A 14,780-nucleotide genomic window follows, 5' to 3' on the forward strand; every position below is an offset into this window, starting at 1 on the left:
AATAAAAATGAGGCAGTGAGCAGGGTCTGGGTGGGAGTGAGACATGTGGGTGCCCCGAGGAGACCAGATTCTCCATGGCCTCTTCCAACGCTGCACTGACCCTGAACTCTGTGCAAGGACCCACACAGACACAGCGATCCAGCTCCCCTTAATTCTCCCACAAAACACATCAAATCCACCCTCCCAGAGGAAACTCCGGAACCCTCTGGTGGCTCTTCCGGCATGTTCTTTGGGTGTCTCGTCCTCTGCCCGCTGCAGTCACTGTGTTCGTGGCTTTCAGCCCCTGTCCAGTGCAGAACACTAAAGCAACACTCGGACCCTGACGCTAATGAAAAATGAGAAATTTTCATTGCTTTTGTAGTAAGAAAAAATACCCCTTAAAAATAGACAACAATACAATAGGTTAAAACTAACCCCCAGAGTAGAAGCAGCCCCGAGATCCCGCCTGAGATGGGGGGGGGGGGAGCAGAGGACAGGTGTCTCCAGCCCCATGTCACCAGGCCTTCTCCCACAGCACACGGGCTCCCCGGACACGGGCTGAACCTCAACCCGTTCCTTCCCACACAGGAAAGCACAAAAGTGATATTATCACAGGGATGACCGGAGCTTGTGCTGGTTTATAGACGTGTACGTAGAATTCTGCCTGCCATCCTCGTCAACAAAGTCCACACGTGATCGCATCCCTGTGCTGGGAGCCGCAGGCAGGGCCCAGCCTGGCAGGAGACCACAGAAGCTCGGCTTGGTCCTGTGCCACCTGCAAAGCTCGCGTGGCCGAAACTGTGCCCAGACCCCGATGCTGAAACCCTAACCCCCAATGTCATTGTATTTGGAGACGGGGCCTGTGACATTTGGTCTTTGTCTCCCTTTCTGGCACACAGCTCCTAAAGGTAAGTTTTGGAAAGCACCTAAGGATGGGGGGGCAGGTTACCAGGGGAACCAACCGTGTGATTGGAACTTTCAGTCTCACCCCCCCCCAACATCCGGGGAGGGGAGAGGGGCTGGACGTTGAACCAATCACCAATGGCCAGTGAGTTCACCAAGCATGCTTGTGTCGTGAAGCCTCCATAAAACCCCAAGAGGACAGGGTCGGCGAACTCGAGATCTGGGGAGAAGGGCAGGCTCTGAGAGGGCTTGGAAGCTCCCTGCCCCTTCCTACAGCCCTCGCCCTGTGCACAGCTCCCATCTGGCCATTCCTGAGTTACATCCTGTTATAATAGATGGGTCATCTAGTAAGGAATGTGAGTCACGCCAGCAAATTCAAAGAACCCAAGGAGGGGTCACAGGAACCTCTGATTTACAGCCGGTCGGCCCCACGTACAGATGATGACCTGGACTCTTGCCACCGGAACCCTAGGCTGGAGCTGCTCCCGGGACCCCCAGTCTGTAGCCCGTCAGCCACAAGCATGGCAGCATCCGAGGTGGGGGTGGGAGCTGGCAGGAGGGGGGGTTTCCACAGGACTGAACCTTGACCCTGAGGGATCTGATGCTGTGTCCAGGTAGACAGGGTCAGACACCCTGCTGGTGTCTCCTAATTCTTGGTGTAGAAGGAACCCCCACACACATACAACATTAGAACAGGGGCAAGAATACCATCTCAGGGGGTGATCCCAGTTAAATGAGGTCCCAAGGCTGGAGTCCCTGCTCTGACGTCCTACAAGACGAGATGGCGGCGAGCGGGCCGTCTCTGCAGCTGCACAGAAATGGCCACGTGAGCACACAGCGAGGAGCCGGGGACAGAGGCCTCAGGAGAACCCAACGCTGACCCCACGGCCATCGGGGCGTCCAGCCTCCGGGACAGTGAGAAACAAGCACCCGTTGCTGAAGGCTCCCAGCCCGTGGGCCTCGTGATGGCGCCCTGAGCAGACGAGCGTTAAGACCCCAGACCATCCTGCAAGGTGGACCAGGGCATGAAGATCTGCCCAACACCCCCCAGCGAGCAAACACAGCCAGACCCAAACGTGAGTCTTCCGGTCCCCTTCGGGCTCATTACTTTGAAGACTCACAGATTTTAGGTAACTGCACAATTATAGCTAGTCATTACAAAAGTCAGAAAAATCGGACCATCTGCCAACTCCCAACCCAGCCCTGTCATGAGCAACAGCCCTGCTAATAAGCGCGCTGTGGCCGAGAGAGCAGGAACCGAGTGCGCTCACCCGGGGCCCCACGTGCAGCCTGGGGGGCTTTCCGCAAAGCAGGCTTGGAAAACTACTAAGATCCTTAGTATCTTCTTCTAGTCGCCAAAATAAGACAAATATAACATACAGCAAAGTACCAAGAAAATGCCTTTGCCCTTTTGAAAATGACTCCACATACTAACCAATCTTCTCTTCCTTTCATCCAGTCACTCTCCTCCTGGCCACTGGCCCTAGAGGACTAGCTTCCAGCTTCTGTGAGGCTGTTTCACCACCCCCCCCCCCAGGGTGAAGTGAACCCCACTCAGGGGTCAGTCTTCTCGTGAGGCCCACACAGGGTGTGGAGCCAAACACAGAGCCCAGCTCAGGTCCTGCTGGGGGCCGGGGGCACAGAGACCCAGGGTGGGCGTGGGCCCCTGGCCTCCGTGCTGACCAGAACTGGGCGGGGGGTGGGGGTGGGGGGAGTCTCCCCGCACAGACAAGGGGTGACCTGCCCGCAGCCCTGAGGACCCAGTGCATCTAGTGGTTCTTCCTCCCTAAGTCAGTAAGCAGACATTCTGGTCTGCACCCTTCGAAGGCTCCCTTCGAGTCTGCAGGAGAAATGAGGGCCCTGACAACTCAGCAGCCTCACTGGCTGTCTCTGCTGGGTGACGCGGCCTGGCATACTGTCCTCTTCCCTCCTTTGTCTCTCTTTTTCCAACTGCCCAGCAGCTCGACCTGCAGAACTTTTCTACTTACACCTGGAGAGTCTGATTCCAGGGACCAGGGTGTTCAATGCTCGTTGACCCCCCTTCTGACAACAGAGACACTTGCCCACCTCAGAGCCGTCCCCTCCTTGGACAGTGTCCTTCAGTGCCCAGAACGAACTGTCTGAACCTCGTAGGCGGGGCTAATGCCCAGTGACAAACCCAGCTCCTTCACCAGGTGGTGCCAAGGAAACCAGAAGACAGAGAAAACCATCCCAAACAGGAGGAGGCTAGACAAATGGAGGTACTTTCACTTCCCGGCATGCACGCGGCAACATATTATTAATTGCTTTGGATAATAAAAAGGCTGACTCGATATTTGCTGTCTGATGCCGACAGCTTTTAAGTCCTACCACGTCCCCTCCTGCCCCATGCCTAGGCCAGCTGACAAGAAAGCCTGGGGACTCCCTCCCTTGGCACTGGCTGGACCCCTCATCCCATTACCGCCCCTGAAACAAAATAAAACCTGAAGCCAACTGCTCTGCCCAGGAAGCCTCACTAAATTAGTACTAAACCTCGTTAGGCCAACTTGGTGTCCTGTGCATTGAAACATGTCCCCCGAAAAGATATGTTCAAGTCCTAACCCCAGTACGGCGAACGTGGCCTTCTTTACAAAAGGGTCTTCGGGGATGCAATTAAATGAAGATCAGGTCACACCGGGTAGGGTGGGTCCCGACCCGACAGCTGGGATCGTGGGAAGAGGAAAGTGAGGACAGATACGCAGGGAGAAAGACACAGGGCAGTCGCGTTGCCGTGTCTCCGCTCCTGTGATGGCCCGGGGCCGGCCAGCAGCCACCAGAAGCCAGCAGAAAGGCAGGGGCACACTGGCCTCAGAGCCTCCGGGAGGCACCCACTGGCCCACACCTCCGCTTCCGATTCCTGGCACCCAGAACCGCGGGAGAAGAGTCTTCAGGCCGTCCAGCCGGTGACGCTGTGTTACCGCATCTCTAGCCACTAACACGGCCTGCGTGCGGCTCTGGACAGCGGGACTCGCCCCTGCCTCTGTCCGCGTCTCTTCCCTGCTTCTTGTAGGGACACCGGTCCTTGGATGAGGGCCCACCGAACCCAGCTTGACCTCATTTTAACTAATCACATCTGCAAAGAGCCTACTTCCAAAAACGGTCACATTCACAGGTACCAGGGGCTAGGACTTCAACACACGTTTGGGAGGGGACGCGATTCAACCTGTCGCGATATCCAAGCCCAAACCAGAGGCCCTTCGACCTCAGCAGGGTGATCACACACATTGAAGTCCACATCTCGCTGTGCAGTGGAGGCCTTGGCTGAGAAAACATCCGGCGACAAGGCTCCCTCCCGGGGCATGGGGGTGGGTGTGGGGTCCACGAGGAGGTCGGATGTTACAGCACAGGTAGGACGCAAGGACTCTGCAGCCTGGCAGCGTCACCCCCAAACATGCTGGAGCATGCAGGGAGCAGGACGGGGAGGCCCCCTGCTGCCCTCCTGCTTTTCTACACCTGGAACCCCCCCCCCCACGCCGAGGGCAGGGGAGCCTGCACACTGAGAAAGGGGAAGGGGCGCTAAAACACAGCCTGGTCCTCCGGGAGCTTACACTAGCGCTGGTCACACCCGCGCTGATCTCTGAGCCAAGGGGGCCGGCCCCGCCCCGCACCCCTCCCCAGGTTGCTGTGAGGGTCCGGAGAGAAGCACAGGAGTGAAGCAGGTTCACAGAAGGCAGTGAAAGTTCTCGAGGACTTACTCACATATCTATTCCCTGCCAGGAACTTCCCTAGGAGTTGGGGATAGCTCAGTGCAGGACACAACTATTCAAGTTTTAAATAGAGGCTGGGCTGGGGAGCAGGGGAACAGACTGCTGGGGGGGGGGGGCTCCTGGAGAAGGGGCACAAGAGCGCAGGCGCCGCAGGGGCCAGGGCATCACCCTGGGAAAGACTGAGCTTTCCAGGCCACAGACTAGACTCGCTTCTACTCTGGAGAGCGCTCTGAGTGCAGGTGACATGCCCGTCTGGTGCTGCGAACAGCAGAGAGGTAACGAAGGTCAGAGGCCTTGACACGGGGTGGGGCTGAACGACCCCAGCAGGTGTGTGAGAAAACAGACGATGGGAAGACAGGGATGCCTGGACCCTGCGCGGCTGGCGCTGCTGGCCTGGGAGCGGTTGTAAAGAAACTATTTGTGGGTCTCCAGCTTCCCAAACTCTCTCATTGTGGGGGGCAGTTTTCCAGCTCTATTTGCAAATAAAATAATCAAAACCCAGCTGCCACCCTGTAGACAAGCAGAAGGTTAGAAACGTCAGGGAAAACTCTTACCGACGCATCTAGGTTGAAAAACAGGTAAGATGATTCTATGGAGAAATATTTGTATGATAACAATCAGGAAAATTCTGAAAAAGAAGAGTAACGAGAGAGGACAAAGCCTGCAGAGAGGAAAACACAGGACCAGCAGCCAGAAATTAAGGCTGCAGGCCTGGCTCGTGAGATACAGCTCAGTCACAGAGAAACACGGTTCCCCAATCAGCCGGGAACCTCGTCTCCAACCCTGGGAGTTCAGAGTGTCTGGGGTCATTAAGGCATAAGAATCTGGAAAAATAGGGGCGCCTGGGGGGCTCAGTCAGTTAAACGTCTACCTTCAGCTTAGGTCATAATCTCAGGGTCCTGGGATCGAGTCCTTCATGAGGCTCCCTGCTCAGCTTCTCCCTCTCCCTGTGCTGCTCCCCCCTGCTTGTGCACACACGCTCTCTCTCTCTCTCTCTCAAATGAATAAATAAAATCTTTTAAAAAAAAGAGAGAGAGAGAGAGAACCTAGAAAATAAAGGCAGATCCTGGCCACTCCCTTCTCCAAAATGCATATCAACTGGATTTAAGGTGTGAACCGGAAAATGAAACAAAAAATGCACTGAAAGGAAATATAAAGCCTTAAAACTCAGAGTTAAGAAGGCTTCATAACGTCACAAGGCAAAGGCCGCCCGCACTGAGGAAAAGTATTTGTAACACAAATGACAGGGGCTCATTTTCTCCACATACAAGGAACTACAAATCCCTGAGAAAAAGCCAAGGAAGGGCCTCTGCAAAACGCATTTGGGGCTTAAAACAAACGAGGGCACACAGAGCCCTGCAGTGCCCGGGCTGCGACAGGCCTGCACCTTTTACGCCTTTTGAAACCTGTACCGTGTGCCTATTACTTGTTTTTAAAAATAAGGCGACCAGCAATTTCATAAAACGTCACAATGCAGAGAGCCTAACAGAAGCAGCCCGTGTGAAGGAGGCAGGTGGGCCTGGGAACACACAGCCCCAAGTGGGGGCCCTTCTTCCAGCGAGAGCTGTGTCCGCGCTGCATCCATCTAGAGGCTTCTCTGCAAAACCCTACGCCGAGCCTCAGACGCTCTGCGAATACGGCTTTTTTTTTTTTTTAAGATTTTATTTATTTACTTGACAGAGAGACAGCCAGCGAGAGAGGGAACACAGGCAGGGGGAGTGGGAGAGGAAGAAGCAGGCTCCCAGTGGAGGAGCCCGATGTGGGGCTCGATCCCAGAACGCCAGGATCAGCCCTGAGCTGAAGGCAGACACTTAAGGACTGCGCCACCCAGGGGCCCCGCGAATACAGCTTCTTCTCCAATAAACCGTGTGAGCACGTCCCTAGGTCAGCTTCACCCAGAGCACGCCACGGAGACACGACCTGCGCTCTGTGGTCAGGACGAAATATAGAACCAAGATTTTTGTTTGTGCCTCAGTGACTAAATTTAACACAAGTGCAGTCATCATTAACGCGGTGAGTTTGCATCCAGTTTGAACCTAAACTGCATCGCTGAGCCTCGGTTCCCCCGTCTGTCCCATGCGGAAGGTCGCAGAACTTGACCCAGGCAGAGAGGTACCTGGAGGAGGGCCTGACAACACTCTTCTCAGAAGCAGACAGAATGTGGCTTTCAGAGAACATTCCCTGACCTGGCGGTTCTGGGGAAGAAGCCCTTCCCCGAGCTGGATGGAGGCTGGTGGCATGGCCGACTGTCTCCTACGGCGCTGGCCGGCCCGTGGGCCACACGTAAGGGAGGTTTGCTGAGCTGCTCTGCAGAGCCAGGGACGCCTTGCCCCCAACCCCCGTCCCAGCACTCCTGTTTTCTGCAGAGGGGACACACTGGGTAGCTGGCGTGGCTCGCAGGGCCATCACAGATCCATGAGGAGTAGGGGGGGAGGGGGGTGGTGGCAAAGTCTGTGTCCTGCTGGCAAGACCACGTCTCTTCTTCAGAAGCCACGGCAGCTACTGAGCAGGCCAAGGGCTCCCGCTGGACTTGTCCTGGAGCAGACACACACCTTGTCTGGGTCCCCCAGTGTCTCCACCCCACCTTGCTCCTCCCCTCCCTCCCCTGGGCCTCCACCCAGTGTGAAGAGCCCATTGGGACCAGGCCAGGCTCTGGCAGGAAAGCTGAACCCTTCGGAGGGCAGGCCTCACTGGGTTTCTTCCGGAAACAAAAACCTGAGGGGATGTGGGTGCTGAGAACCTGATGTTAACAATGGGATCAAAGACCCTGGGACAGACAAGAGGTCGGTAGGAAGTCTCGGGGAGCAAAGATTCCTAGTTCTTAGCTCAATTAATTCCATCAGACAGGCAAGACTTTTCAAGTCTAATGTCAGGGCTGGGAGGTGCAGAGAGCCCTTAAAGTCTGGCAGGGGGAGGGGAAGGCAGTTCGACCACTCGTGAGGACGCTTCAGTAGGATCAACTAAAAAAGACAGGCCCCCTGGCCCCAACGTCCAGTTCTTGCACGGGTCCAGAGGGAAAGGCGATGTGCAGCATTATCTCACGGAGAAAACTGGGAACCTCTGACTACATAACGGGACCGTGCTGCACGATATTCTATGAATGTCAAAAGTTAGGTAGATCTGATCCTTGTTCTGACATGGGGGGAACGGCAAACCGTACCACCGGGTGAACAAAGCAAGCTGCAGAGCTGTTATGAGAGCATTTAAGTAAAACCAGAACAAATACATTGTCCAGATAGCAAACCTTACTATGTCTATTTTACCACAATAAAAAAAAATTAGAGGGGACAGAGCAAAGAACAGACAGAACATGTAAATGCAAAGGAAAATGTCAGGATGTTTGCCTAGCTAAGACAGGGTGGGGGGGGGATACCCCAGCTGTATCTTGAAGGCTATCTCTCTGATAAGAATAACAACCTAATTAAAAATACACCAAAATTGTAAAAGTGGTAACTATGGAAATTCAGATTACATTTGAATTTTATTTTGTTTAATAGTTTTTTTTTTTTTTAATTATTTACCATTGACAATCTGAAAAACAGGGACCCCTGGGTGGCTCAGTCAGTTAAGCATCTGCCTTCGGCTCAGGTCATGATCCCAGGGTCCTGGGATGGAGGCCCGAATCCAGCTCCCTGCTCAGTGGGGAGTCTGCTTCTCCCTCTGCCTCTGCCTGCGGCTCCCCCCGCTCGTGCTCTCTCTCTCTCTCTCTCAAATAAATAATTAAATAAATCTTTAAGAAAAATCTGAAAAATATATTTATTTAGCCCAGGTAATTCAGGCTTGCTACCTGCATTCCAGGAGGGTGTGGACGGGTGGCCGTAAAGCTGTTGAAGTAGAGCCCCTTCCAGATGGGCTGGAGGACCTGGTCCCAGCAACATACACACTGACCCCTGACACCGCGCACCATTTCAAGGGATTGCAGGAACCCCAGAAGCCCACCAGTGAGTCATGGCTCCCGGGGTTAAGAACCTCTGACTTAGACAACGTTTCAAGCCATAGAAAACAGAAGCCGTGTGGCAGAGAACACGTGCTGGGATTAGCACAGATGGGCCACAGAATCCGAGAAGCACTGACATGAAGGCACAGAGTACAGGGAACAAGCCACGAGGCCCGCAGGACGGAAGCAGGGATGGAAGCAGGTCCCCAAGCTCCATCTCTCCTGCCCCCTCCACGCTGCTGTCAGGAGGACTCCCCCTCCATGAGCGGCGGGCAGGGAGCCCACACACGAGGCCAGGTCACACAGTCTGGCGCAGCATCTTCATCTCTACGTAGGCCCAAACCCACTGGGCTGTGGGTCACCTCCAGCGTATCTTTTCCTTTGAGGCCTTGCTCCTGGCCAGGCCCTTATGCCTAATGCCCAGCACATCGGTAAGGGCCTCCTCTGTCCTTCCCAGCTCCCCTGCAGTGATTCACAGAGGGAAGAACACCAGAGTGCACGGCTCCTCCAAGCACAGCCGGGCAGAAATCACAGATCCCTTCGCAACCCTGCCCCGAAGCTCTGCCTGGCTCCCACAGCACTGAGCATCTGCGGGTCAGCTGACTGACACAGGCCAGAAAGTCCCAGGAAGTCGGGTCTTCCTGGCTGGACTCTGCCCTACCAGTGAAACCTGCAGTGTAGACACGTGTGGACTATCCCCAAATGCATACATGCCACAGTCATACGTCATAGTGCACAGTTCTCCCTGTAAAATGAAGTAAAGGACACTAGAAGTTCTGTGACCTCAGCTTTCCAGGGAGTACAGAGCGTTACAGAGGAGTACCACCTGCAGACTCATGGGGTCATTCACAACAGGACAAGATCAAATCTACACTAATGCCACCTACTACAGGGACACTGTGTAGGGCCTGCTGGCCCCAGAGCAGGCCACCGTTAAGCCCACCTCTGACCCCGCTCTACAGAGTAGTGTGTCTGGACACCAAAGGCACCATCACATCGGACAGGCCTCACGGCAGCCCCACACAGTCCCAGACATCTCGCTGCTGCCAGGCCACCGCACCTCCCCTTTTCCTGACAAGAGGGGCAGGAATGGGGTGGGACCTTGAACTCCCGGTTCACTCAGTTTGGCCTTCGGAGGGATGGGCAGGTGTTTATTCTATTTATGAGCTCAAAGTACTGGGTACTTTATGACCAGAGCTCCCCAAAGCTGGGAAGCCAGCAGGTAGATGGGAATGCCCATGACTCGGCCAGCGTCATGAAGGCCGTGGGCAGAGCCAGCTCACTCCATGGCACTGCAGGGCCTCCCCCGTGAGAGGACTGATACTCGTGCTCTCTACCCCAGGGGAACGGCTACCCCAGCCACCACATCTAAGACCCTCTGAATGTGCACGGTGGTCAAACTAAGAATTTTACCAACTAAAGCAATGACCTTGAGACTAATGCTCCTCTGTGAAGGTACTGGACTGTCATTTCCAGTTTGCACGACTAGTTAAATTATGGAAGCAAAAACTAATGATAATTAATGGCAGAGGTTTTATTTTGCAAGTAAGGATTTTTTCAAAAATGACAAACTCGGCGTGTGTCACCATGTTTCCCTAAAAGAACATTTTAACACCGAGGCAGTGGAAGGCGGTGATGTCAGAACCGGGCTGCCACCCTAGCAGGGCCCGCGACCGGGCCGGCCGGAGTCCCGAGACCCGCAGCCCCGGCCCAGCGGGTGCGCGGCCTCCCCCTGCCCTCGCACGCGACCTTCGGGGACCCTCGGGCTGCGCCCCGCGGGGGAGAGCCCAGCATCCTCTCCCACGCGAGCAAGTGTAAAACAGCTGCGCAGGGCAGGGCGGGGGCGCCGGCCGGGCACCGGGCGTTCGTGGCCCAGCGGCTCCCAGGCCCCGGGCGGCGCCCGCCCTCCCCCACCCGACCCCCCGCCCCCGCCCCTCCCGGCCGCCTCGGCCCGCGCCCCCAGCGCCCCCCTGCCCGGCCGCGCCCGCCCAAGGTCGGCGGCAGGGCCGCGGAGCCCGGCGGGCGGGGATCCGGGCGGGGGCCGGGGGCGGGGGTCCGGGGACCCGCGGCCAGCGCCCGCACCTGCACCCCAGGGGCCCCTCCACCCCGCGGCCCGCAGACCCCTCTCCGGCGCGGCCTGAGCGCCGCACTCACCCGGGCGACGCCATCAGCGCGGCGAGGTCTCGGCGCTGCCGCCGCCTCCGCTTCCTCCGCGCCGAGCGCCTCCGTCGGGGAGGGGCCTCGCGCCGGCCACTGCCGCCCGCCCGGACCGCTCCAGGCGGCGGGGGCGCGGGGAGGGGGCCGCGCTCGGGGAGGGGACCCGGGGCGGCGGAGAGGGAACGGGGGTCGTTCGGGGAGGGGGCCCGAGGAGAGGCCCGAGACGGCAGCGGGGGGCGCTCGGGGAGGGGGCCCGGGGCGGCGGGGAAGGGGCGGGGGGCGCCCGGGGAGCGAGCCTGGGGCAGCGGGGGGCGTGGGGAGGGTCCCGGTATCGCCCCCGAGCTGCCGAAGGGAAGGGATGCGGGGGGGGGGGGGGGCAGGCAGTGCAAGGTTGGTACCGGGAGCGGGAGCGGCCGCGGCGGCCTGCAGCCCCAACCCGCCCACCGGTCCACCTGCTCAGGTGCCCGCAGGCCAGGACTCCGGAAGAGGTGCCTGCGGGGCAAAACCAGCCGAAAACCTGCCCCGGGGTCACGAAGCAGCTGCGGGACCGGGTGAAGTTGACACCTTCCTACCACAGGAGTTTATTTCCGTAAGAAAAGCCTTTTCTTTAGCCCAGGACAGCAAGGCTGTCACCCCAATAGTCACTACTATTAAGCAAGTGGTAACTTTGCTATTACTTGCTGTGCTGTCTTGCACGAGTTGCTGGCCTCTCTGAGCCGGCTACCTCTTGTAGAATGTGTATAAAATTACACTGGTCAGCCCTAAGGGCTGTGGAGCGCTTTGATCATCCCCTACATTGTGTTATTCCGCAATAACAATGAGTCTGGGGTTCCTACAGGGGATTTCGTGGGCACCACGTATGAGTGCTTGAGCCTCGGTTCCTGATCCAGCACAACGAGTTTCCAAAAATAAATGAGCTCTTGTAAGTGAAAACGCTTAACAAAAAGCTTTGGAAAATGTAAACCACTGTTGATCACATTTCTGTGTTACACTAGACATTACTGATAATTATTCTGTTTTTACTGCTAATAAGAGTAAGAGCAAAGCCAAGACAGGAGCCAGAAGACCAGGGTTGAAATCTGGGCTCCACCCATCAGCAACTCTGAGATCCTGCAAGAGAGAACCTTCTCAGGGCTGTCCTTTCCTCACTGGAAAAATGGGGTAAAAATAGGTCCCTTCCTCTCTCTGAGGGTTGAAGGAGTTAGCATTTGTAAAGTGAGTGATACATTGGCTGGTGCATGGTCTCTTTTCCTTCCTGAGAATCCATCCAATGTTTTGAGCATCTTTGTTCCCTTGGGTAAAATGGAAGGCCAAGAAATTGTTGCCTTAAGTTCAGAAGGTAATTAATGCTCTGTAAAGTTAGCTAAGTAAAGCCACAGGGGCTGTGAGACCCAAACTGGGAATAAATCCAAGAGGACCAGAGTTAGGAAGAGTTTGGGGAAGGGGAAACTGCTAAATGGCCTGATTCAAGATAGTAATGATTGCTACTGGAGTGAGGGAAGGCAGATAATTTTTTTAAATCAACTTAGTTGATTTTAAAATGTGCTTTAAAATAATAACTAAATATAAGTTCACTGAAATATTCTTCCTCAACATGAATTTTAGTGGGTATGTGCCAATTCACTGCCTGGTGGATGATCATGTTTTAACCAACCCCTACTGTTGCACATAAACATTGCTGCCAGTATTCATTATTATAAGAAATATGGCAATAAATATCTCCATCCATGATTATTTCATCCAGTATTCATCCATGATTATTGCCTTAAGCCAAGTGTCTAGAAGTTGAATTTCTAGGTCAGATGATATTAGCATTAGTAAGTCTTTTCAGAGACATATATAATATACAGACACACACACACACATACACAAACACACATATATATACACTTATATATGCTTACATACATGTATACACACACATTCGTATGTATACATACATATATACACTCACATATAGATTACTCTCCCAGCACACTCACCAACACTGATGATAGTCCCAGTTTCCCAAAACTTGCTCTATAAATTTAACAATTCCTTTTATTGCCAATTTGGTAGGTTAAAAACCAGTATTTTGGCAAAATGGCAGACCAGGAAGTTCCAAGCTCTCATTTCCCCACAGAAAAGTGAAGAAAACAACCTGAAAGTGTCTGAACTAATTTTGTAGGGGCTCTGAACACCAAAGATTTACAGCAACCAAGTAAACATTCAAGCAAGAAAAAGACATATTTAAAATTGCAGGAAAGTTTTCTGGCGTTTTTACTTGCATGGCCCAACCCCTTCCGCAGGGTAGCAGTGGTCTTGGCCTTTAGCAGATAAGATCCTGTTTCCCAATCCCCACATACTTACTGCCTTGGACAGGCCTTATTTGCATACGACCTTAGAATCAATGGTAAAGGGAGTCCATCAGATTGAAAGGACATAACGCTAGACCAGAACTCACAGCAGGATGAAAGTGTAAAGATCTATCATAAAGATAAATACATGGGGAAATACAAAAACCAAATTTTTAATCTTGATAGTAACTCTACTTTTTATTTTCAATAGGACTTAAAAGACAAATGCATACAAGTAATTATGTTATAAATATATAACTGGGGGGCACCTGGGTGGCTCAGTTGGTTAAGCATCTGCCTTAGGCTCAGGTCATGATCCCAGGGTCCTGGGATCGAGTCCCCTGTCAGGCTCCTTGCTCAGCGGGGAGCCTGCTTCTCCCTCTCCCTCTGCCTGCTTCTCCCCCTGCTTGTACTCTGTCTCTCTCTCTCTCTGACAAATAAATAAAATCTTAAAAAAAAAAATGTTACTGGGCACAGGGTATAAAAACGTAATTTGTGATATTAATAACTTGAAGAGGAAATGACTGTAAAGTGTAGAGTTTTGTATGCAGTTGAGGTGTTCAAATCATTAAAATTAGACTGTTGTAACTATAGGATGTTATATGTCATCCCCATGGTATCTACAAAGAAAATCTCTATAGAATATATAGAAGAGTATATATTTGAAGGGAATCAAAACGTGTCATTACAAAAAATCAGCTGACTAGAAATAAAGCAGTAACAGAAGAGAAAGCTATAAGGCAAAATAATAACAATAATAATAATTTTTTTAAAAGGCAAAATGGCAGTAGTACATTCTTCCTTATCAGTGATTATTTCAAATGTGAATGGATTAAATTGTCCAATCAAAAGGCAGAGATTGGCAGAATGGGTTTTTTAAAATAATCCAAATATATACTGTGTACAAGAGACTCACCTTAAGTCTAAACATGGAAACAGACTGGAAGTAAAAGGATGGTAAAAGATGTTCTATGCAAACGGTAACCAAGAGAGCTGGGTAAGCTACTTAGATGAAATAGACTTTAGTTTAAAACTGTTGTAAGAGATAAAGAAAGGCATTATATATTTTTAAAAAGAGTCAATTCACCAAGACATAGCAATTGTAAACATATATGCACCAAATAAAGAGCCCCAAAATATATGAAGCAAATATTCACAGAATTGAAGGGAAAACTAGTTCTGTAATAATACTTGGATACTTCAGTAGTCATTTTCTACAGTAGGTAGGAAAACCAGGCAGAAGATCTAGAAGGAGACAGAGAACCTCAACCGTACTACGAATCCGTTGTGTCCAACAGACGCATACAGAACACTCAATAGCAGCATAACACACATTCTCTTCAAGCGCACGTGGAACATCCTCCAGAAGAGACCACATGTCAGGCCACAAAACAAGTCTTAATAAATTAAAAAAGTATTTCAATCATTCAAAATATCTTTTCTTATCACAATAGAATGAAGCTAGACATCAAAAATATAAAACAGGAAAATTCAGAAATATGTCAGAATTAAGCAACATGCCATAAACAATGGACAAATTAATGAATAAATCACAAGGGAAAGTAGGAAATGCCTCAACAAAAATAAAAACATAGCAAAACATGATATAGCAAAAACAGTGCTAAGAGAGAACTGCATACAGGTAAATATGGGTTATAAAAGAAGAAAAATCTCAAATCAATAACCTAATTATATGCCTCAAGGGGGAAAAAAATGAAGAGCACACCATCCCAAAGCTAGCAA

The 14,780-nt window shown here is 52.5% G+C and overlaps 1 protein-coding gene across 4 annotated transcripts in view; it reads right to left on the reverse strand.

Annotated features, from left to right (window-relative positions):
* The window catches only part of URGCP (upregulator of cell proliferation), a 54,526-nt gene that overhangs the window by 16,434 nt on the left and 23,312 nt on the right, over positions 1–14,780 (reverse strand). Inside the window, exon 1 of one of the 4 annotated variants that reach the window (XM_087861215.1) lies at positions 10,699–10,826. The exons of 1 other annotated variant lie outside the window; for it this stretch is intronic. In XM_087861215.1, coding sequence (XP_087717341.1) covers positions 10,699–10,712 — 14 coding nt within the window. In that variant the 5' untranslated portion in view covers positions 10,713–10,826. Of the gene's footprint in view, positions 1–10,698; positions 10,827–14,780 lie in introns of those variants that run through there. 2 more of the 4 variants (XM_045793522.2, XM_045793524.2) reach the window with 2 other exon arrangements.

This window comes from Ursus americanus, chromosome 3 (assembly GCF_024610735.1).
Source record: "Ursus americanus isolate L20-20 chromosome 3, mUrsAme1.1.p, whole genome shotgun sequence".
In the NCBI taxonomy this organism is placed as follows: domain Eukaryota; kingdom Metazoa; phylum Chordata; class Mammalia; order Carnivora; family Ursidae; genus Ursus; species Ursus americanus.